The sequence below is a fragment of the Rosa chinensis genome, chromosome 4 (genome assembly GCF_002994745.2).
Source record: "Rosa chinensis cultivar Old Blush chromosome 4, RchiOBHm-V2, whole genome shotgun sequence".
Classification (NCBI taxonomy): Eukaryota; Viridiplantae; Streptophyta; class Magnoliopsida; order Rosales; family Rosaceae; genus Rosa; species Rosa chinensis.
Window position 1 is genome coordinate 45,298,413 of NC_037091.1, and position 25,202 is coordinate 45,323,614.

The following is a 25,202-nucleotide window of genomic DNA, read 5'->3' on the forward strand; positions in this document are numbered from 1 at the left end:
AATTCACTTGATTATATGTAATGTACCTCATTGTTTACAGTTATTCATGTTCTTTGGTAAACCGTCCAGCACAAAGCTACTGAAGGTCTCAACTCTCAAATCTCTTGGGGCCACCCCTTAGTCCTCACAGTGACAACTCACACGCACCATACATGAGATCTGTTTTAGCTGGCACAGCTCGTTGCTTCAGCTGGAGAATAATTCCCTGACTTCTTTCAGTCACTCGATCAGGAACTGAAGCCCAGGAATATATGTTTCCGAAGGATTTTGTACTGCCAAGTTTACTGAGATTTTATGCTTAATGCATTTTACTAACCAAACAAACACCAACGGAGGAGCTATAGTACGTGCGGTAGTAGAGTGAAAGACAAAAAGTGACTATGATATATGCTAATCTCGGAAGGTTGTATTATCTGCCTGCTTAATAAAACCAGGACTAGCTAGCCTCTCTCGCTCTCTCGGCCTCTATTCTCGATCTTAACCTACCGTACTCCACTTGTTATCATCTCTCTCTTGACAAAAAGCAGTGCAACAAAGATTTGAATTCACGTACTGGAACTATTTGAAATGGAGACTGGTCGCTATCCTTACTCTATATAGTCCTCTTCCCCTTCTTAAGATCTGATTTGACGCAGTTAGCACAGACGAAGCTCTCTAGAGAAAATTTTTGGCACATAAAACCCATAACTTTTTCCAAATTAATTCACTAAGCTGTGATCAACCTGACTTCACAATATATTTTTCAAAAAACTGTGCTTACTATTCAATTCATGGCTACTGGCTAGAAATCGAAACCAAATATCACCCCCTAAGAAATATCAAGCTACGTACTAAGAACATCAAAATAAACGTACACGTACTAAGAACACCATAACTCATTAAGACTACTTTTATCGTCATCCAATATCCATAAGCAGCCTAGCTACTACATATTCTTTGCAATTATTCGATTGTAAGTGTTTTCGAGCTTTTCCCTCTTATCCTCATATTCTTCACATTCAGCAAGTTGATCCTGATTCTCTTCAAGCCAATGACGAACCTTTCTAACCGCAACTTCAATTTTCTTCTTGTGCCCTCGACTGAGATCTTTGAGCTCATCAGAAGAAACCATGTCCTTAATTGTATGCATATAGTCGACCAATGCAAACTTAGCCTCCATTTTCTTCGTATTCTCCTCGTCTTCTTACTTGTACTTCTCTGCCTCCTGCATCATCCTCTCGATCTCCTCCTTAGATAGGTTGCCTTTGCTGTTATTGGTAATTGTGGTCTTGCTCTTATTCCCTGTCGATTTTTCCTCAGCTGACACAACCAGAATTCCATCGGAATCGATCTCCATGCAAACAGTGATCTGAGGTACTCCCCTAGCAGTAGGTTGGATCCCTTCGAGCCTAAATGTACCCAACAATCTGTTGTCTCGGGCTCTTGGTCTTTCACCCTCGTACACTCTATAATTTATACATGTTTGTCCATCTTGGACGGTTGTAGAAGCTCTTTCTTTCTTGGTGGGAATGGTACTGCTTCTTGGGATCACAACCTTCATCTCTCCGGTAAAACGCTCTGTTCCAAGTGAAAATGGAGTGACATCCGACAAGACCAAGTCCTGTACCTTCTCAATATTGCCTTCACCGCTCAAAATTGCAGCTTGTACGGTGGCACCATATGCAACTGCTTCATCTGGATTGATGCTCTTGCAAAGTTCCTTGCCATTAAAAAAGTCTTGCAATAGTTTTTGTACCTTCGGAATTCTAGTAGAGCCGCCCACAAAACGACATCATCAATAATGCTCTTGTCCATTTTAGCATCTCCCCAATTTCCTGATTTGTAGAAATTTTGTATTCAGCGTTAGAAATAATGTCAAGTAGCTACAAGGGAAGGGAAGAAAATATGTTACTGATTAAAGAAATACAACGAATACACCATGCATTTGTCCAGAGAAAATCTATCAGAGAGAGTTACGAGGTGTGATGTTATCCCTTGTGTATAAAAAATAATCTCAAGGTAACGTTACAGAGCCGTTTCTTATGCTAAAATACACGAAATACAAAATTGTTACAAGATTATCAACAGGTTAGAAATAAATGGACAACTTCTTATCTATCACATTTTGTAACATGTTACAGTGCTCCAACAATGTACTCAATTTATCATCTTCCTTGGTCTCTTTCCCAGCCACCACCAGTTCTCCGCCACCATTTTCTAGTCCCCTATTTACGTCAGGCACGTCCTCTATATCATCGGTTAAGCGTGTCTCATCATCCATAAAAACATCTGTGTTCAGAGTCTCAAGAATTGAACCATTTGGTGATGTCTCAGGAAGAGTCGGATCAGTTTCTTGCAAGGACTGACCTCTCTGAAACATTAGAGGGCTGCGGCAAACTTCAATGACTTCATCCAGAGTCGGCTGATTGAGATGATAAGCTGAAGGTTCACTATCTTCAAGCGTCAACTTACCCAGGTTTCCAAAAGTTGCATTGAGATGAGGGCATTCCAGGATATAAGCTGAAGAGAATGTCCCATTAGCCAAACCCATCAACCGCCAATTGAAGATTCGTCGAAAAATCATAGTCCATTTGGGCACAATGTAGCAGCATGAGTCGTGGCACTCAAGTCGACAACTTCTTTGTAGCATTACATATGCCTCCTTTATAGCAAGTTCAAGTCCCATCATCTTAGAATCCGCAAGGTATCTGATCAAGCCATTTTCAAGTTCAACTTTCAGGCTCTCAATCTCCTTCCTTGCATATGAACATCTGGGCAACCATGAAATAGTATTAGGAAAAGTGGGAAGTCTACAATTCCCCAGAGCTGACATTAGTGGTTCTATTTTTGCTACTGAGCTCCATCCTATGCTTGGCAAGCACCACTTCACCAGCCTGTGTTCTTCACTGTACTCCTCTAGCAAAGCAATTTCAGGGCAAGGGAAACTAGCAGGATTTGCTTCGGCAGTGGCAGCAATTTCCCTCTGTGACTGATCCAAAGCTTCATTGAAGGATAGGATACAGTTGTTTGGACCTACTTCATAATCTTTCATTTTCTCTAGTGCCTCCAATGAGGAATTCCAGTGGGTCAGAATCAATTCATGTGTTTTCACATGATGAAGAATGGGTTGAGGAGGTGATTCACTTGCAAGCCATCTGAGCCCCTCCCTCAGTCGGTTGTCACTATAGAACCCGTCCAATTGCTCTCTTTTCTGGTTTTCAACAAGGGGAACAATCCGAAAGCTGCTTATTCGGGACTTATCCAAGTCATGGAGACTCATATTATCAACTATAATGGAGGAAGGATCTGCAATGTCATTCTTGAATGAACCAGCTAGGATCAGAAGAGGTAAGCAGGAACCATAAGGTACTGACATCAGAAGGTTATGGAGCTGGGCTTTTTGCAATTTCCAAGGGATGCTTTCTGATACAAGAAACAATAGCGCACTCATACCAGATACACACTCAATTAGAATATCACTATTTGCATCCTTAACTACAGACAAACAGCAGGTAAGGTCTGAACCAGATTGGCCTTGAACCCATTTCTTCCATATGGACACGCCAGGAGATGAAATTAAGAGATCTTCATGATCTTTTTTTGAAGGCATGATCTTTGAAAGCAACCAGGGTGCTGCTTCCAGGGCATGGTTCCTCTGCCAGTGTTCATCACCTTCTACATCGTTCATCTGATAACATACAACAACTTTCCAACATAGGCATCTAGCATCCGGGTTTCTTGTGCTTAATGTATCTGCTATTACATCTGAAACATTAAGTCTGGACCAGGACTGGCCGTGCTTTTGATGTCTTTCTCTCAAAATAAGATCAATGTCAAAGTCACCAGACATGCGTGGTTGCTGCAAAATACAGCATTGAAAGATTTTAAAATCATCAATTAGATTTCACAACCAGTAATACATTAATTTCCAATAGGTTAAACTACTCGTAGGTAAAGAACCAAAAGTAAAAAATTGTACATAACAACAAACATGGAAGAATTATAACTAAACAAATTTTCAGGTTGAAAAAAGGAAGAAGGGGGACAATTGAAAACTTGTCCTCTGATTTTTAGCTTTTACAGTACTCCGTAAAGATTGAAAGACCGAAGTGAACTGAAACCTTTTCACCTATACAAGAATGACAAGAGACACTAAAATTGAGGCATCAAAAAAGAAGAAAATCACAATATAGTCTTCTTGTATTATATATATATATATATATATATATATATATATATATATATATATATAAAACAAGAAAACACATTGTCTTGTTAAGCTTCAAATTTTTTTTTTAATTAAATTTTTTTTTGGAGAAGAAGTTAAGCTATTTTCTTAAAATTACAAAGCACACAAAAATTGGCATATCAATGTAGGCAGGTATATTAATTTCAAATTATTTGAAAAGGCTTACATCTCTCTTCAGTTGAATTGGTGGTCCCAGTGATAAAGAACTCAATGCAGCATTTGCTGCCAACTGCTTTTGCTCTCGCAGTTCCCTTAGCTTCATAGAACGCCGCCTCCATAACCTAATGAGAAAAGAAGTGGGGACGTCAAGGGATATAATAACAATATTCTTAACACGCAGAAAAAAGTGAAACAACAAGATAAAGTACCTTAACATCAACTTCAGTTTTGCCTCGGCAATTTCCTCATGTTGATAATCTCCCATAACATCATCATTTTCATTGTCCTGACAAAGATCTGTAGGTTCCTCATTTTCCAAGTTATTAGACACAATTTGGCCTACTGAATATTGCGCATCATAACTATATGTACCAACTGGAGATTGCGGAGATGTTTTTGATCCAATCTGCAATGGCGTTGCTTCCACGCCAAAATGCATGCTTTTCACTGGAGAGCTACTGTAAGGAGCATCTTTGTTGGGCTTCTCATTTAAACCAACTTTATCAGGCTGGGGTTTATATGATGAGAGATCCCACGGGGAAGGAGACAAAAAAGCCATCTGACTATCATCTTCATGGCGTGGACCAAGAATTGGCATGTTAATCACCTGCTGCTTTTGTCTAATACCCTTTGGGGACGGAGCTATTGGTGTTTGAATCATATGCTGCTTTTGTCTGACATCCCTTTGGGGTGAAAAAATTGGTGTTGGAATTATTTTCTGCTTTTGTCTGACATCTTTTGGGGATGAAACGACTTCATAATTAGCCATTTCTTCATCAACTTCATGAATGGAGTTTGCTACTTCTATTGATAGCACATCATGGACAAGACTTCCCCTTTCACCATATGGAGCAGTTTTTGCTCCAAGCTTATTTGGTTTAGTCAGCTGAATTCCTTTTGAAGCTTCCGCAGGCAAGGATACGACTTGACCAGAAGCTAAAACATCCTCGATTATCCTTCTTGATTTTTTCATTTCAACAAGTTTAGAACACTTGGTAGGATATTCCTCATCACCATTTAGAAATGGACCTTCCTTTACCATATATGACTCTTTATTGTAAGACTTCATTTGGAATCCATGATACTCTGAAAGGCTTTCAATTTCCTCTTCCTAATTTCAAGCATCGAAGTGTAAGCATAAGAGAAGTAGAGAAGTTCCTCTTTCTGCAGAGGGTGCAAAATAGAATTCTCATCAAAGAAAATGAAGGTACCTCCATAGCTAGCCACTTGGCAACATCCGCAATAGGAAGACCTTGGTTATTCTGGAGCCCTGCTTGTAGCGAAGCAAGTGCCAGGGTTCTTAACTGGTCAAAACACAAAACGTTGTTAGTTAGATGTACCAAATTTCGATCAGAAAATCTTAATATTTGCGCTAAATCAGAGACCCTATGGTCAAATCTAACTATCTCCCACTTGGTTTCAGATTTTGTTCTCTGGGCTCACATTGAGGGTCATTAGATTCCATACAAGCGAAGGAATGCCGTGAAGGAGGGGAGAGAAGAAAGCACAGTTACCATTGAATACATGTATACATCAAGACATGCAATGAGCGTGCTTCAATTAACCAATACTCAAAGCTCAATCCAAGCTTCCATTGACCAAAGCATTTCATGTGAGTACAGTGTGTTTCATTTGAGACTACTTCCCTACTTTGAATTATAAAACTCCAAGCAAACACACTGTGCTGGCATAAACAAAACGCTTTGAAATTTGAATACTTAAAATCCAAGACAACAATAGAACCCCCCTAGGAAACCTTTTTTCTTTACTATGTAGCCCTGAAAATCTGTACAGGTTTAGTTTTATTTTAATTATCAGACCGTACAGGCTTAGTTGAAAATTAAAATTCACCTGCAAATAACAAAGCCCATAATTCTTCAAATAATAGCTGAAATTCAAAAATTTTCTACGCCCTAGACACACTAAGACACATTGTTCATAGTTTTGTTCACGTCATTTCTCTTGGATATCACATACATAACTAATCACATGCATATATATGTGATGTAAAGGAGCAAATTCTTTAATACTGTTCTTCAATCCTAGAATCACTGCAAATTGTCTACTACTTGCTGCCTTGGCAACTGAATTCATTGCTGATAGATAGAGGCAAGTTTATAATTATTAATTATGAGGTCAGGATCCTAAAGGTAGTTGTAAATTGGAACACAAACCACAAGCAGCAGTTATTCATACCTTTGCAAAATGAGCATGCATTAGGCATGCTTGAAGATAAGTTGCTTTCCTTGCAAGTCGAAAGAAGGCAATAAAATTACCAGTTCTACAAGCTCTGCAAGACGAAATCAATTTAATATTTATATTGCAGTCAAAACCAAAACCAAAAATTATATTCAATAAGAATACCTCGCTACATCACGTGCAAATAGCACCTCTGAAGTTTGTCTTATTTCTGGGGTCATCTTTGCAAGATCAAGTGAGAGCTCTGCAGGTTCAACCTGACAGGAAAACCTTATTTTCATAGATGGCACAAAAATGAAAATCTGTATGACAGTGAAAAATCCAGATGACTCACCATATGCCCAGGATGTTTGTCCAGCTTGAGAAGCGCATAATAACCCCGAAACTCTTTTTCTGTAGGAATGCTTATTCCTTTCTTTCTGTGATCATCATACATTTGGAACAATTCTACTGATGTTTTATTCATCTGCTCAATATTAAGGTGAGCATCAAATCCTTCCGCAAACCCCTCTCCTTTTGAGTATTCACATAATTCATGCATGGCAATTATGTGAAGTCTTATCTGAAATAAAATACGTAATTATCAGCCATATTATTCAATCTTGAGATGATCAAACCGAGCTTTGGATATATCACCAACCAGATGCATATCTTTGAAACAACAATTCAAGGAATAACTTGAGTTGCTGAGATAATTTACTTGAAACAGATGGATGGTTAAAGAGTTTATAAATTAGCAAGATTTGCACTCCACTTTCAGAATTGTACTTCACTTTTAACTACCTAAAAGTGAAGTGCACGTGGTAAACCATGTTGAAGAGAGGTGCTAAAACCTCTCCAAATAAATTGTCCAAACAAAAACCAGATAAGAATATAAAAGTAGTAATATTTAATAAGCGTTCAAATACAGCGTGAAACTAGAAACTGTGACGAATCTGAGAAGACCATAAGCAACAAGAAAAAGAATCATAGAAGTTCTAAACTACCATTTATTCCCACCTAATCATATACCTCATCATATAAACAAACTCTCAAAGTCATGTTCATGATAAATGATGATGTAATTATGTAAATAAAAAAGATAAATAATGCAAACAGGAAAAAAGTTCAGAAGATTCACCATTTGCTCCAACATATTAATAGCCTCTTGGTTAAAAATGTGTTGCATTCTTAGGTCCATTCGGATCGCCCGCATTCTATCCCACAAGAAGTTATATATGCTAAGAAACCTATCGCTATAAGGTGTATCAAGCAACTTGAGCAAATAATCCATTGTCTTCTGCAGGATCGGCATCGGTCTTATCAAGTTTGCATCCCGCTCAGCTGTCCTGTTATACTGTACAAATTCATATTAGCATCTATCATTCTTGATGTTAAAAATGGATTAATTTCTAGGGGACAAAAGGGAATGGCCTCATTCATGTGTAATATATACCTTTTTAACAGCAAGGAACAAGCTGGTTTGATTTCTATCCCCATCCACACGCTCATGCCGATCAAGATCCCCTTTCCTTTCTCGCTCCGCCCTTTCTGAATCTGAAATTAAGGAAAAGTCTTGGTCAGATTGAAGGATTCCACGTCTTATACTCTTTGAGCATAAACGAGGAAAACCAAAAAATAGAAGTTACTAAAAATAAAATGGATAACCCCAATTAGCTTTTCTCTTAGGAAATAAGTTTATAGTAAATAGTATACAAAGACAAGAGGAGATGGCAAGGAATCCATGTACACCGAGAGACAACATGCAAAATCAAAGAAAAATAGTAGATTATTGATCATATAACTGTCTCAAAGTTTCATACAACACTTCCACCATTTCTCTGAATTGTAGTGATGCTAATATATTGTTGATATTTCCTCAACTATGGACCATCAAAATTTTCATAACACTAATATCTAGTATCTTGGATGAAGGGCGTACCTGGACACATATCTGGGCATACACCAATAATGATACCAGACGATTCTACACCTTCACACTCAGATAAGGCATTGCCATCAGTAACATCCCTAGCCAATTGAGTAGAACTATACGCAACTGATCTGTTCCTCTCAACATTAGACTGTTCATTTCTAGTCGCAGAAACCCCCCGCTCTACAATATCAATACCACTTTGTGGACTTTTACTTAATTCAACCTTGAAGCGGGCTAATCGCTTTGCTTTGGCTTGCATTTCTCTGAAAAATTACATCAGGAACAGATTAGAAAATCTCAAACTTTGAGTAAGCATGTAAGAATATAACTAATGCCCCCTAAAATTTACCGTTCAGTACCATCTTGAGTGGCATATGAGTTTCCCTTGAAGACTTGATCATCAGGAAGTAAAGGAGGTGACCTCATTCTTTTGGCAACCGGTATGGTGGTCAAATTGTTTGCAGCAGCTTCAGAAAAAGTATTGTTTGAAGACTGCAAAGACTGTTGATGAACCCGAGAATCACGAGTACTGAAAACTGCACTTGAAGTAGCATTTGACCCAATAGGAGATACAGAAGGCCTGAAAGGGAAGCAGATACCAGGCTCAGTGGCTAACTCAGATCTCTTCTCCCTTGTTTTGGATATGCTAATGCCATTAAGAAAAGTCATATTTTTTTTTTTAAGTGGATCCAATTAGAGTTCTCATTTCACGAACCTGAAGCTAGCTGCTGTAACACCCCTCTTAGTTAATTTCTACATGATTGTATTGACAAAGGCCCTTTTATACAAGAAACAGAAGCTAAGAACTCCTTTACTTTCTCTGCTTGGGCATTTAGAAATACACCTTCTTTGCCCCTTTTTGGCTTCCCAGCAATACAAAAGCTCACCCCCAATGTAACTTAGGAATCTTAGGTATCTCCAAATATTATGTTATTATAAACTTTATAGTCATTCTGACGAAAATAAGAACTGTCATGGATAACTTCATTAAAGGATTGTAGAAGTAGGAACCTAGTTCGTTTAAGGACTTGAACATCATCATAGTTGACCAGAGTTCTTCTACCAGAGTCAAAAGTGCTGACAGAAGGTGATACTCGAGATGGTTCTTGATAAGCCTGCAATCTGGTATGATCAACTATCAACTTCGGCGAACTATTCAGTCCAGAAGAGGAAAATGCATGCCTGTATAGCAAACAACAGCATATTACAACAGAAATCACTACAGATAAAATGGGGGGAGCAGAATAAAGTTAAAACTGTCTATAGATTGAAGCTATGTAGAAATGTGACACAGAAACAGCAACCACGCGAGCAGTATTAATGGAAGAAACATGCGCTTCAGGAAAAACTGTTCAAAATAGAGTTTTATATTTTATGATGATTCCATAACAATGTACAGACACGAAAAGACATAAAAAGATCATTATATTTGAAGATAGTGTAGTCCACATATGATATGATCACATCAAGCCAAAACCAAAGATTTAGTTTCCAAGTACCAACAGAAGATCAAGAGTGTGAAATAATTAGATCGCTTGACACACACAGAAACACAGAGTAGTACTTAGAACCTACCTTTCAACTCCACCAGAATGATCAAAGTCCTCAACAGGATGATGGTTATAGGAGCCTGAGGGAGGTGATTGTGTTCTTGAAGTAACCAAGTGACTGCAGATATTTACAAGAAAATCTGAGCAGCTATTGGATTTAAAAAAAAATGAAAGCATCAAACACAGTTTAACTTAGAACCCACCCTTCAACTCCACCAAAACGATCCAAATCCTCAACAGGATGATAGTTATAAGATGCCGAGGGAGGTGACCGTGTTCTTGGAGGAACTAAGTGACTGCACATATGTAGAAGCAAATCTGAGCGGTGATTGCATTAAGCAAATTAGAGCAGGACCTTTGAAGATGCAACATAGTGTAGCGCAACTATAATGCACTTGAATCAAAGTCTCGACCGAAAAGACACAGTTTCCAAGTACCATACATGGTGGTAGTGTTATGAAAGCACCCAATAGAATATCTCTATGCAGACGATTGATAGTGTAGAAGTCACTAGCTCATTTGAGACTCACAGACAGAGTTGAACATAGATCTCAGAACTTACCCTTCAACTGCACCAACATGATTGAAATCCTCAACAGGCTGATAATTATATAAAATCGAGGCAGGTGATTGCGTTCTTGGAGAAACTACGTGACTGCACTTAGTTGTTGGAACAAGAAAGTTAAAGCAGAACTAAGAAGGCAAAAACTCAAAGATATAGTTCAGGAGTTTATGTTCATGGAAAAGTTTTAAAAGAAGTTGAAAAAGAAAATTCCTCTTCTATTGTGATGTTTAATCATAATTGCCTACATGATCACAAGAAGGTAGAAAGTACATATTATGAATGAACAGACAGAACAAAATTCATCGTTAAAATTCAAACCACTGGGCCAAATCAAAGATTGAAGTCATAATACAGTTGTAGATTCACAGTTAAATAAGCGTAGTGGACAGATGGAGCAAAATACATGGAAAAAATCAGAAAATACAGAGAGAGAAAAAGTAACATATTGCTGTGTCATTAATACTATACAATAGAAAGACCATACCTTCTAGGAACACTTTGAGTGGAATTTCTTATATTTACATCTCTTGATAATAAGGGAGGGGATCTGGTGCCTCGCGTGTCTTGGAATCTGGCAACCTTGGCTGTAACACTAGTTCCAGAATTACGAGAAACAACAAATGATGTGACGGCAGATGGCCTTTGATGAACCTTGGTATCATTATTTTTTAACAAGGGTCTCTGCCCACCATTCCAACTAGGAAGAGATTCAGGGGACCTGGCAGAAAACAATAGTTAACTATACGAGTTATGACAATTACTAAGCATGAAGACCTGAAAATGCAATAGAAAATAAACGTAGATATGGTAACAAAGACCGATAATAAAGTACCTTGACCTCACAAACTATTCCACAGACTGCCTATTAAGGGCCTGGGAATATGATGTAGACAGATACTTATTTATCAGAGTAAAAACAAAAAACATCTAAACAGTGATCTTGAGGTGTTTGATGCTTGAAAAAAAGTGCACAAACAAGGTAGTCAAAAGCCAAAAGGCAATCTTAAGGTGCCTGAGGTGCTAAGTGCCACAAAGGCACTTGCCAAAGTCAAGAAAGATATGTTAATTGATGTCTGTGTCCAAAACTGAAAGCAAAATTAGTATTAATATGTATAAATACAGATGTGATTGCAACTAAAAGCGAATTAACAACCCGAGATTCTAGATCTAATTTCAGAAATCATCCCATAGGACGTTCAATGATTTCTTTTTCCCTTCAAAGTAAAAGATCCCATTTGTCAACGTCTCCTGCTGGCTCACCACTTCAACCAATATATCTCCTTAAATAAAAAATAAAAGCCGAACAACCTTGTACATTAGTAGACCAAACATGTGCACATACACATATAGCCCTTAGGTTCTAATCTACAGGAACCTTAGTAACTACAAATATGAATTGGGCAAATGTCTTGGGTGCTCAGACCTTTTCTCCAGCACAGAAAAATCACAAAATCAGGAGTGCAAGAGACACTCATTGGTTTTCTTTCCTCATCTCACTCTACACCTTTTCTAATACACTGAAAACAATGACCACAAGAGATGAAAGAAATCACATCTAGGAATACATTCCCACAATTCCGAGCATAATTTGGGAAGTTACAACACTAAATTCTCAAAAACAATGTACTCAGGACAGGTATTAACATTGGTTCTTATGCCTACCAAGGAACATCTGTAAACAAGAAAAAATATTGCAGCATCAGATAAACTCTGATCTCCACAAAACAAAACGAATCCGTGGCAGCATTTCGAACGATAGCAATGGCATCAAAAACCATATATACAACATGAAAAAACACAGAACAACTGTATTGACAAAGAGTTGTCTTTACCTTTGCACTCCTGCCAATCGATACGAAGGAGTTCCACCGGGATGAGAACTTTGAAATGCCAAATGCGGTTGCCCTAGAGCTTCAGGTCCACTGTGATTCAAAAGAAAATTGTCAATCTTGCACCCAAACCCAACTAATTACTCTTACACCACAAAAACGCAAACCCCAATGCTCAATCACAACCTAACTCAGCTTCGAAAACTACCCTCTAAACCCAAAAATGCAGTAACTAAACATAGATTCAATAGGCTCTCAATCAGAATCAGAATGAGAATCAACAAGTATCTAATACGGGCGCAAATTCAATATCTGAAATTCTAAAGGAGGAGGAGGAGAAAATACAAAGATTGAGACTTTGAGAGAGGATCGAACCTGGAAGGAGATCGCAGAGGGGCAGAGTAGGGAAAAGGAGGGGTAGTCGGAGAAGGTGAAGGAGGGCGGCGACCGGAAGTGCCGAATTGAACTGGAATGGGTGATTCTCCGGCAGGTCCGGTGGGTCCTGCCTGACTGGAGAAGCTTGAGAACATCTGTTACTTGCTCTGCTCTGCTCTGCTCTTTCTGTTTCAACTTTCTCGAGTCGCAGAAAGAGAGAGAGAGCCAGAAAATATTTGAGCTTTGGAAGCTGTAAAGTTTCAAAAACTCCAAGACGAGGGCTTTAAACGCTGTCGTTTGCTCCGAATTAGGGATTCAAACGAGTCGGGTCGGCGTGGTCTTGGATATGTCGTTGTTTTATCGGGTATTCGATTGTACCCGATAAAAAACCATCTTTAGTTGATAAGAATGGGCAACGATGTGTACACTGTATTATTTTTTAGAGCAACACAAACACACAATTTAGTTTAGTTACTACGCATGATTTAATTTGTTGATAAACTAAACTGTACCGATTTAATCAGGAGGGTGCGGCTATTGTCATCCTACTAACTACTTTATTCACCCTATAAATTTTTGATTTATTAAAATACTAAAATATCCTTATATGAAATTACAATAAGGGACAATATCTTATTAAAAATTACAATTAGTTTTTCTTATGAGTTTTTTCCGTATACCCAGAAAACTCTTGTATTGTGCCCACTAACACCAACAATTCTGTATTCTACTATTCTCTTAGGAAAAGACTAAAAAGGGTAGTCTCTTTAGAGTAATGCACTTGTATCTTATGTTGACCTTTGGGTTTTGGACCTAACTGTCTACCTTAGGAACTTCATTTCGAACTTTTGAAAAAAAACAAAACTAGCTTTCAACATGTCCAAGTTTTTCACCTAACGGTTACTTTAACAGGCGAAATCACTACTGCTTGTCTTAATCTTAAGTTGAAACTAGTTCTGCTAGTGAACAGTAAATCTAAAACTTTGGATTTCTACAGGATGTATGCATAGAACAGATAAACAAACATGGTATATATAGCTTAATTTGATAATTTTGACGAAGTGAGCAATCTGAAGTATTTATTCAAATATAAATACATACTAGACATTCAGAGCCTCATTCTCAGGTAAACAGCAAAAGGCTGTTTAGCTATCCATAAGAATGATTACAGATACTTACTTGAAAGGAAAGCATACTACTTCACACTAGACAGGAAGAGAAGAACACACTGCTACTATGGCTTTCTTACTTCTTGAGAGAAGACTCTTCTACTCAATTTTCTGATGCCTTACAAATAGAACTTAGGCTCCTTATATAGGGAGCGGACTCCAAATTGGAATTCAAAACATAAAAATGTACAGAAAGACTTCATGATTTTCTGCTTTTGTGAGTGCTCCTGATAATGGAGGTCGGATGGGCAAAAGCAGATTCTTCTGGTGAAATGTTTCACCTTCCTTTTCCTTTTCTCCTTTTTGAAAAGCAAAAGTAGCTTTTGGAAAAGTCTACAGTTGTCATTTGGTGTTTTCCTACACCTTTTGTTTTACATATTCTCGTCAGTTTCTGAGTTGTGGCCAAGGATGAAGGAGTCGCTATCCATCTCAGCCATTCTGGCAGTGGTTGCATTATCTTCTACATCTGTATCTACATACAGTTTGTAGTGGTTGTCCTTTTCCAACTTTTCCACCCAGCATAAGCATGCTAAGGTATAGTCGATTTCTCTTTTTGTGAGAGACAGGAAATGGTTACTGCTGATTACTTCAGAATGGTCGTAAGTAGTGATTAGTATCTTCTCTCCTGCTGCCAGGAATGTATTTCTGGTATCTTCTTTAATGATCTTTTTGATGTATTCAAGGGACATGGCTTTCATCCATGGAATGCTTGAATTTGGCTGGCCATTGTAGCCAACACAGGCGGGCTGAAGATATTTCCTTTGAATGATCCTGACATAATGATATGGAGAGATATATACTATTTCTCCGTTTTCTTTTTGAATCCATTCAGGAGGAGTGGATCTGAACTTCAGTCTAAGAGTGCAGTCATTTTTTCTGACATTTTTTACTGTGTTGACGATGATGGGAGCAAGGCCTTTTAGATCATCATTTGTTTTGGTCCATAGATTATGGACAAAGCCATTTTCAACAAGCCAGAACTTGTGTTCTTGAGGATGTTCACTCTGAACATTTACACCATATCTTCCAACATAAGGTCCTGCAATAATGAAGAGGGTTGGAGGAATGCAGTTTTCAGAATTATGGCTTCCAATCAGATTATGGAATTCAAACCAATCTGATTCTTTTAGTGCTATAATAGGGACTTTGGCACTTTCTGGATCTTCAAGATAGTGAATTTTTTTCACTTCTAACAGCACTCTGCTGTATTTGCATTTCCTCATGCTGTGGTCTAGCATTTTCATGGAGTTCTTCAGCTAATGCGAACAAAGCTGGGAACATAATTCCATTGTTTCTTTCCTGAAAGGCAAATAAGAGGTTGTCCAGGATTGCCTTCTAATGGTAAGCTAGCCTCCTGCCAGTTCTGAACACAGGATCAACAAAGGTTCTTAATTCATAATTAAAAACATTTATTACTCCAGTTGGAGTGTGTTTGCTTTTTGGCAAAGCAACAGCCATCAACGGTCTTGATGAGCCTTTACCGTCTGCCGTTTTAGACGGGTTAGCCAATCATTTACCCTGGGATTGATCAGTTGTGGCTAGTCCTTTTGGACTTAGCAAGAATCTTTTGAGGATTTTTTCTTTGGGATCCTCGTTGGTTTCATGTTCTTTCCCAATTCTTCTGCTTCTGGGATTACGACCTTCGTCATCTTCTTTTCGGTAGAACATTGCTATTTCTCTGGTTAGGGCGTCTAGAAGATAGTTCTTGTTTCCTGCAATTAATTCCACTTTATAATCATATTGGTTAAGAAATAATTGCCAGTTTGCTAATCTTCCTCTATCAGCAGCTTTATCAAGTTTAAAATTTTTGAAATTTTTTACTCTGGCACAATCGGTGTGGACAGTAAAGGGTTTTCCAAGAAAAGCTGGAGAATTTAAAATCGTTCTCTTGCACTAGGCCAATAACCTCAATATACAACACTTTTTACACAACGAAAAAAAAAAATATTGTGTGATGATGGAAAGTCAATCATACAACACGATTAAGGACCTTACGTTGTATAAGGCCATAAAAATTTTGAAGTTTTTATGTAGAAGTTGATTGCACAACACTAACAAGAATATTTTGTTGTGTGAATGATAAAAAAAAGAGCGGCAAATTTTCCTCTTAGCTTGACTCAAATTTGGCTCCAAATTAGTACTACATTGTACAACAGAATAGTTATATCTGTTGTATGAGAGTAGCATGGAAAATATCATACAACTGTTTTTTACTTTGTGTTGTCCAAGTGAAAACGATATATTGGGAAGGTTTGGATGTGCAAAAAAATGACACTCATTCCCCACCCCCAATGCGAACAAATTTTGATTGACATGTATGTAATGATACTAAGCTCCTAGCCTCCAACAACCAAATTATTTATTTGTGTTGTCTGAATGAGAAATGTCTATCTCTACCGCCAAAATTGATACTTTGATTGCACATAGGCGGGGAACTTTCCCTCTTTGGTCCCTCAGCTCAAATTTAAAGTGTACATAATCAGACAACATAACTTGATCTATGTGTTGTCTGATCCATGAATACAAAAGAAAAAAGAGCACGTCTTTGACAACTTAATTAGGGCTATTGACTTTGTCTCCAGTCACTTTGACAAAAAAGCCATTTCCAACACTTGCCAAAATAACTTCTCTTTTCTTCGAGCAACTCCTCAAAGCACCTTCTCTTGAAAATGGTCATCTCCTCGAACCATCACCCAAACAGCCGTCACTCATCTCACTCAAACCATCACTCAGTTGAGATTAAGGTTCTATTATCTCGACTCAAATCATCACTCAGTCGAGGTTAGGGTTCCATTTGTGGAATTTGCACACTAGGAAAAAGGAGGAGGTTCTTTAATCTGCTCAAGATTAGGGTTCTTCACTCTCTGGGTTATTCCATTTGTAGGCTTCTTGATATGGGGGTTTTATGGATAATCAATTCTTCACTTCGACAATTCAATCTTGATTAGATCCATTCACTTTACTTTGACATCCATAGTTGGTGAGTTAAATTCGAGATTTTAGATTAGGGTTTCGATTATTTGCCAAAATTTAAGAAATCTGGTGTTTTTGTTTGTGTTTTATCCGAGAGTGGACATTGGGGTTTGCTAAATGATCAAATTAAATAAATTTTGTCGGGGTTGTAAAGGATGGCACTGCTTCGGCTACTGCACGAATGGGTAATCCTTCTCTCATTCTTAATTTTTCTATCTTTTGTGCATAATGGGTAAAACCAAATTGGTTTTTCTTTCTGATTTTGATTTTGGGTTTTCATTCTGATTTTGATTTTGGGGTTTCTTTTTTATTTTGATTTTGGGGGTTCTCACTCTAAGGATGAACACGCACGAGGTGTTCTAGAGCCTTGGGACTCACCATCGTCAGGCTTGTCGTTTTTTCTAAGAGGCTTTCAGGCTCGAGCACTTCCGCCACCGCAACTTGATTGATTAATCAACCCAGAAGCGAGATTTATAGGTTAGGCCCTTGATTCCACTTTTTCATTAATTTCAATACGAACAGGAATCAGTTGATGCAATTTTCTAATTATTAGGGGTTCTAATATTGGGTGCTGGTGAAAGGTAGCTGAATTAGCTGAATCTGAGGGCATAGTCATGTCTTTTTAGATGTAGTATCTGAGGAAACACACAGAGGGCAAGTAGTTTTGATTTGATTGCTCTTGAGTGGTTTTGTTTTTAGTTTGGGATTTTCATCAATTGGGCTTGTGCTTATTTTTTTAATACTATCAAGCAATTGGCAAGGGATTTGTAGTCCGGCATACTAAGTTTACAGAGAATTACAGACTTTACTTCTGCACTCATTTTATCCAAGGGATTGATTCCTGTTCTTTCTCTTCGCTCTTCTCTTTTTGACAAGTTGCACTATATAATGGTGAATTATGAAATTCTATATTGCTATAGCATCTGGGAAGGTTGGGAAGTAATAAAATTTGGCAGATATGTTGGGCTATTTCTAATTTTTTACTTTCAAGTTTATTCAAGTATAATCTCCCAGCAATGTTGTTTCACAACAGACATGATCAATTATCATGTGCAGTTTAGTGATATATCAAGAGATAATGCATTAAAAAAAAAGGTATAATCCATATTTTTCTTTGTTAGCAAAGAAATATGTGCTTCCTATAAAAGAAAATTGATTTAGAGGTTTTGTATGTGTACTGATCATTTATTTTCCTTCTGGTTTGCAGGTTGGAAGTAGTTCTTAAGCTTTAGTGTACCTTGCTTATGGATATGATGATGGCAGTGCTCTATCATACATTCTTCTTACAATGACCAGTTGGTTCATGGCACTTTCTTGGCTTTTTGCTCCCTATTTGTTCAACCCATCTGGGTTTGAGCGGCAGAAATAAGTGTCTTAAGAGGATTCCTATCATTTTAAGGGTTTCAAAAGAATCCCATTTTGGGCAGTTTGGTAATCAAATCTGGGAGTTAACACTGAGTACTAATGGAATTGATATATTTGTCTTAAGCTGAAAGATTGGTGGGCATTTGGGTGGAGTTTGCTTAGTCTACGTTACGTGTAAGTGATCTTCATCTTAGTTGGTGTTTGCTTTTCAACTACCGATCGGTAAACTGCTCTTAATTGCTTCTTTGATTTGCTACTGCGTTTGATTTGTAATCCTATTTTGTAATGACATTCTTATCCCTCAGTTTTTCCTTAAAGCCAATCTAACTGTATGTTTATGTGATACCCCGAACCCAAAACAGTGGGGTTTTATTTTTTATTGTTGTTGTTGTTGTTTTGTTTTAGTATCACTTATCTAGTGCTACTTTAGTCTTTTCTTCTTTTATTATTACTTTGATATAAATGTTTCAGATATGTATACATACATATATATATATATATATGTTTTTCTATATTATATTTTTATCTATATTTAGATATTGATTGGAGGAATTGGGATAAGTGTTTGGCTGGCCAACTAAGGAAAAAAAAAAAAACAGAGGGAACACGGGGGAGAGAAAAGAAAAGAAAGAAGGGAAGGGGAAACAGCGAACAGAGGAGGAGAAAGGGGAGTGAAAAGAAGAAGGGATTTGAGAAAGGGGGAGAGAGAGAAAAGAAGAGGGAATTTAGAAAAAAGAAAAAAGAATGAAGACGGGGGAGAAGGAAAATTAAATGTTTAGGAAACAAGGGTGTGGGAAAGAGAGAGATTCGTAGCTGTGAGAAACCGAGAAAGGAGAAGTGCAAGTATTATCAGGAAGTTTGGGAGAAGAATTTCGAGTTGGGGTGTTGTTGATGTCTTGCGTTTTTGAAAGAGAGAGTTGGAGAGTCTGAGGGCTTTTGTCATAGACTGCAACCTGGGTACTTCCGGTTTTGAGGGAAGTAAAGCAAGAGGGTTTCGATTATTATTCAGAAGTGAAGGGCTTCCTTTTGGGTTGTCTACTGTCTTGATTGTTTTGCCTTACAGTGAGTGCCTCTTCTGATTACAATTTTTCTGCAAATTTGTATTTCTCTATTGGTCTTGTTTGGATTGCTTGGATTTTTAATCATGGTCTTGTGAAATGGTTTCCGTTGTGTATTACTTTTCATAGTGAAGTAAATTATTTCCAGAAACTTGATGCTTTTGTTAAATTGTATAGTGGTCATGTGACTTCCTTATTTGATCTTATTTTTCTCTTGTTATCGATTGCTATGGAAATTAGGGAAGTTCCTATTGCGAAATTGTTCATATTGTTATCTTTGGTTGTTCTTGCTTTTTCTTTTACTTTGGCAAATGTTTTAGACCTATTATCAAGTCCTCTGATACCTAACATGGGGTAAAGTTGGTTAGACTTTCATTTTGTTTAAATGTCAGTTTACCAAATGTGTGTGCTGTTTTATGGAGGGCAATTTATGTTCTGTTATTACTTGGTTGGTCATACTATCGATTTGATTGTTTTGTCAATTGGTTTTGGGTAGTTCAATCGTGTTAGTTTTCCATCTTAGTCTTTGATTTCCTGTTATTGTGACTTCTAGGTTTCTCTTTGAAATTGGTATCCTCGTTGTTATTATGTCTCTTGTTTTCACAATTCCTGAACTTTGGCCTTGGCTTGCCTACTTGATGGACTATGTAAATTAGGTTGAGTTTTATCATTGGTGAAATTCGAGTTCTTAAGTGTGGTTTGATTCCTGAATTTTTGTTTTTGATGAAACTGGGTTACATTGCTATAAGAAATTGACCCTCTTTGTGATTTTTGCAGTGTTCTATTAATGCTCTTTGGTGCTTGGACGAGCTGAGCTTTTGCAAAGGAGGTGAAGAATTTCTGTCTCTATTTTGGTTTTGCTTCTGATTTGGGTTCATAAACAATGCTTATGTAATAGAACCGAAACCCTTTTATGTTCATTGTTGGTGATGCTACATATGCTATTCTTTGATTAAAGTTGCTTTCAACTAAATACATAATTCTCTGAATATATGTGCCATGAAATCTGATGCATTTATAAAACATGACAAGTCTTGCTGTGATGTGATGGATTTTGGGTTTAAGTTGATGTACTGTTGTACTTTTGTAATGGTAATCTGTTTCCTTGGGAACTCATGATGATTGTACTAGAACTTTGAGAGAGTATTCACACTTGTGTTGGGTGAGCAGTTATTGGGTGTTCAAGTAAAAGAGTTAAATGCAAGAGCATTGGAGTTTGGATTCTATGTTTGATCACATTGCTTTTATAGATTGTCAATTGTCTTAATTATATATTCTATCTTCTTGCATGTGTAATGTTTCTGTTTCCTGGTAGGTTGTTGAGGAAATCATATTGCAGAATAAGAAAAAAGACCAACTGGAAGCCCAAGCAAGGGTAGCTGAGCAAAAAATCTAGGGATTGAAATTAAAAGCAGAAGATGTAAGAACTCATTTCTTCTTTCTTCTAAGGCCTACGTTTCTATTTTTGTTTTAGTTTTTTTATTGTATTCTATAAATGTACTTTGCTTTTCAGTTTCTCTGTTAAGACTTTCATCTATGTTTTGCAACCATAATTTGTGAAATGCAGAAAACATAGCTTTACTTGTGAAGGATTCTTTTGTATGGTTGCAGCTTTATAAGCAAAATGTGCTTTTGACTTTGGTTTCTGTTTTTTTTATGATAGACTTTGGTTTATGTTACCGGTTCATATGTTTTTCAATGCTGCATGTACCATCATGTTGTCACATGGAATATTGGAGAAGAGCTCTTATTAGGGATAGCAGCTTTTCTAGCCATTATAAATTTGATAGTATCTTGGAATTGATAAGAGAAACTTCTGCTCAGTATTACAGATCTCTGCCTTTACTGGGCAAGTTTTTCCACCAAAATTATGGAACCTTAATTGTTAAGCTTTCAGGGGTTCCATTAACCAATTAATAAACTCAAATCTGAAATATTATAAATTTAGGTTATAGCTATAGTGCTTTTCATGTAGTGGGAAACAAGTATGGCAGGTCTGGGACACATCTATATATATATATATATATATATATATATATATATATCTCCCAAAGCTATAAAAATTAGTCCCAAGCACCTCGCTTCTTCCCAAAATTAATTACTTGTGGGTTTGGTATTTGGTTTTCTTTGTGGATTGAATGAAGATGGTGATGGTCCTGATGGATATGTACATACAGGTAAATTTTCCTATGTTAAATTCTAATTACCTTTATGGGCTTGTGTTTAGGAGTACATATTAAAGGAGCTGACTATTGTTAGACAGAGTTTTCTTGTTGGCTGTGCTGCTATTGCTGGAGTTGTAAGGAGCTAGCTTGACTGGTGAGTGTTGCTTGACTGCTACTCTTTGCCTTTGTTTTGTTGAATGCATTTGTTGAAGCTGGAATGCATTTGCTGATATTATGAGTTGTTTATTTAGTGGGAGAGGAGAGGCAACAGTCAATATACCCAAGCAGACATAGATATGATGCGAAATGAATGGGCAAAGTATGTCGTGAAGGCGTATGTGTAGGAGCTAAAGGAAAGCATAAGAGGAAGTAGGTTGTTGCTGAAGGAAAGCATCATTTTTGTGCTTCTCTACTGGTACAATATTGATGCACTGTGTGGCATGTTTTGTAACAAATAGTTTGTATTTGTATCAGCTTTTGATGTCCCAAGTAGATGGGCATGCATTTGAATGCTTTTCTTCTCTCAATGTTGGCTTGGATGATTGGGAAATCTTCCCTTTTAAAATTTGAATGCTTTTCTTCAAATAGTATGAGTTGGATTACTCATTTCATAGATTCCAGTGTCTTTTCTTTACAATTAGTCACTGTTCATTAGGTAAAATGGAGCATTATTATCAATGCACAAAATCCAGAAAAGACGATTATCACACAACAGAATTTCTAATGTTAATAATGTTGTCTGAAGTAACAATTTGGATGTTCACACAATGAATCCTTATATAACATGCAACGGTTCTAATAAACATACGTTGTCTTATTTACAATCACACAACTGTAATAACTAGAATACGTTATCTAAAACTAACACACAACAATAAAATTTCCAAAAGTGAAGTGTGAGGATAACTCATACAACAGAGAAAATAAAATGCTGTTGTCTGATTTGCCTTTCATACAATGGCTCGGAAACAACTTTCGTTGTGTGAATGATGCCAATGACATGTGCAGCATGACTGCGCGGCAACTATGGCTGCCATCTGCCGAGAGAAGGCACAACAGTTTTAACCAAATAAGTGTTGACTGTTGATGATTCACACAACGGGTTTCCACCGTTGTGCCATTTTTCATCACACAACGGAGATCGTCCAAATCACACAACGAATTTGGTCCGTTGTTTGTTAGCTTTTTTGGCCTAGTGTTGATAGCCAAAATTTCCTTTTCCCTTGTGGGATAATTTAGTTTTGCAGGGCTGAACTTGCCACTACAAAATTTACAGATCTTTTCAATGTTGGTTCCAGGCGTTTTTGCCAGAACAACACCGGACCAATAATTATCACTCGCATCTGTTTGGAGGATAATTTCATCATTTTCCTCTAGTTGTTGTAGAGGAGGGAGGTTTTTGCAGAGATTTTTTATCTGCTTCACAATTTTCTCATCATCTATAGTGAAGTTCCATTTTCTCTTGGAACTTGTTTTAGGAGATAATATTGCTGTTAATACTGAGATTTTGGGAATGAAATCTCTCCCATAATTTATGACTTCTAAGAATCTCTCTATACTCTTAGCATCAGGAATTCTATCTGGAAACTTCCAGATTTTCTCAACGATGTGAGGTTGGAGTTTTATTACTCCATTTTTAATATTTATTCCTAGGAAATCAACTTCATCGAGGATAAAGAAGATTTTCTTTTCTCCTAGGATAATTCCATGCTGAACTATTAGCTTTACAACCTCATAGAGGTGTTTCATGTGTTCTTCTCTGTTTTTGGAGAAGACCAGGATGTCATCAATATAGACGACACAGAATTCAGCCACATGTTTGAAGATGTTGTCCATCTTTTGTTGGAAGATTGAGGGGGCTTGTTTTAGACCAGAAGGCATTACTAACCATTCGTAATGGCCTTGTGGTGTTCCGAATGCAGTGAGAGGAACACTCTGAGGATGCATTTTGACTTGCCAAAAACCCGACTTTGCATCGAATTTTGAAAAGACTTTAGCTCCTCTGAGCTGGTTGATCAGTACTCTTACTTGAGCAATTTGATAACCGTCTTTGACAGTCTTCTTATTCACATCTCTGTAGTCAATCACCATTCTAGCTTTGCCTCTGAGGTTTTCTGCATGCTTTCTCACGTAAAATGCTGGAGCATGATGAGGGCTAGTGGATGGTTGAATTAATCTCTTGTTCAGGAGATCTTCAATATCTTTTTTGAATTCTTTCTGGTCTTCTTCTTTGTATTGAGGAATAACTTTTACATGACAGATGGCATTCATATCATGTAGTCTTAATTCACAGACCATTGGGTCTTTTTCCCAAAACTTCTGAGGGTCTACATCGATATTCAGCTCGAGTAGTTTCTTGATTTTATCAAGAATGGGAATTTGCTGAGACTCAAGCTTATTCTGGAAGTGCTTGAGGTTATGCTCGTGGATGAAACTAGCTTCTTCATCTGCGCTAGTTGTTTCTTCTTCATCTTCATCTTCAGATGATTCTTCAACAAGTAGTTCTTCTTGTTGTTTGATTTGGATGATGGTTTCAAATTTGGGTTTGTAGGGGGTAAGATCACCACTATTCTGTTGCGATCTCTGATATTGTGTAGTCATTGCTTCTTCATCCTAGATGAATCTTTGTTGGAGAATAAAATCATTTCCGAACAAGAGATCTGATCATTGGCCTTCAGATTGCCAAAGAGTATGGATGATAAATGTTCCTCCACCAATGGTGATATGAACATTTTTAGCTACCTTATTCATGGTTAGGTGGCTTCCGTCAAACTGGACACCATTAGCTATTCATTTCTTATCTTCTTTCCAGAGTTCTTCTAGAATTGCAAATCTTTTTGCAACTGTAAATCCTGATCCATTATCCACAAAGGCATGTAGATGATATTTTTTGTGATCAGAGAATTTGAATCCTATCTCTATGTAGTTGCTGTATCTACTAGTAGAGACGACTTTCGCTTGTTGTAGCTCATTTTCTTGAGCTTGTTCCTTAGGTATAAATGGTTTACATTCTTCTGGAACCTTTTCTGGTATTTCAACCAGTTCAATGGTTGCATCGAGTTTTTCTTCCTCGATGTTTTCTTCCTTTATTTTTGAGGAAGATGGTTCCATAATTTCTTGGAACTTAGTTTCTAATTTTTTCTCCTTTTTCTCAAAGAAATATTCTTCATACTCTTGTTCTACCAATTGGCTGACAATGCCATTTTTGGTCTTTCTTCTTGCTTCTGCTATGAAGTATTCTTTATGATAAGTCTTTTTAGACCTTTCACAGAACATAGGAAGTCCATTCTTTTCGTGACATAAGCAGTAGTCACAAACGAATGTATCAGGGTTCACCTGATAGGAAGATGTTATTGCTTCCATCTTACTTTCTTTCCAGTTTTTGACATGTAGAACATTCATCTATCTAGATTCTAAGTACTCTACTTCAGAATCTATTTCAGAATCAGATTATTCCTCTTCTTCAGACCAGGCAGAGTAGACTGACCTGTCGTCATCTTCATCATCAGAATAGGCTATTTCGTAGCCCTTCATGTTTGCCGTTTCTACTATAGGCTCATATTCTTCAAACAGAGATTTAGTAGATCTTTTACCCTTTTCCGGGCATTCATTGGCATAGTGCCCTTCAGCCTTATTACATAACCAGCACCTG

The 25,202-nt window shown here is 37.3% G+C and overlaps 1 protein-coding gene, 1 long non-coding RNA gene and 1 pseudogene across 4 annotated transcripts; 1 reads left to right on the forward strand and 2 right to left on the reverse strand.

Moving 5' to 3' along the window:
- Positions 1-777: 777 nt before the first annotated feature.
- LOC112199395 lies at positions 778-1,924 on the reverse strand (annotated as a pseudogene).
- On the reverse strand, positions 1,924-13,192 carry LOC112198147 (SAC3 family protein B). 3 transcript variants are annotated; one of them, XM_024339211.2, is made up of 18 exons: positions 12,821-13,192; positions 12,449-12,538; positions 11,101-11,334; positions 10,614-10,706; positions 10,255-10,347; positions 10,077-10,169; positions 9,513-9,683; positions 8,851-9,081; positions 8,508-8,764; positions 8,022-8,122; positions 7,707-7,922; positions 6,921-7,148; positions 6,752-6,843; positions 6,584-6,677; positions 5,599-5,691; positions 4,597-5,498; positions 4,395-4,509; positions 1,924-3,838 (listed from the first exon to the last, which is right to left on the reverse strand). In XM_024339211.2, exons 1-18 carry the CDS (start codon positions 12,973-12,975, stop codon positions 2,069-2,071), a joined length of 5,028 nt encoding a protein of 1,675 aa, XP_024194979.1. In that variant the 5' UTR covers positions 12,976-13,192; the 3' UTR covers positions 1,924-2,068. The 3 variants fall into 3 exon arrangements, with proteins under 3 accessions (XP_024194979.1, XP_024194980.1, XP_040373845.1); XM_024339212.2 differs by lacking the exon at positions 10,614-10,706; XM_040517911.1 differs by lacking the exons at positions 12,449-12,538; positions 12,821-13,192 and having other exon boundaries at positions 10,255-10,369; positions 11,101-11,239.
- Positions 13,193-20,708: 7,516 nt separating this feature from the next.
- On the forward strand, positions 20,709-21,977 carry LOC121052588. Its single transcript, XR_005809548.1, has 3 exons — positions 20,709-20,805; positions 21,613-21,704; positions 21,802-21,977. It is a non-coding gene; the product is annotated as an uncharacterized LOC121052588 (long non-coding RNA).
- The last annotated feature ends 3,225 nt before the right edge of the window (positions 21,978-25,202 follow it).

Coding starts and splice junctions, on each gene's coding strand:
- LOC112198147 (XM_024339211.2), bottom strand. CDS start 12,975: ATGTTCTCAAGCTTCTCCAGTCAGGCAGGACCCACCGGACCTGCCGGA. Junction 5,692..6,583: donor TGCATGCTCATTTTGCAAAG/GTATGAATAACT, acceptor TGTTTTGACCAG/TTAAGAACCCTGGCACTTGC. Junction 4,510..4,596: donor AAACTGAAGTTGATGTTAAG/GTACTTTATCTT, acceptor TTTTCTCATTAG/GTTATGGAGGCGGCGTTCTA.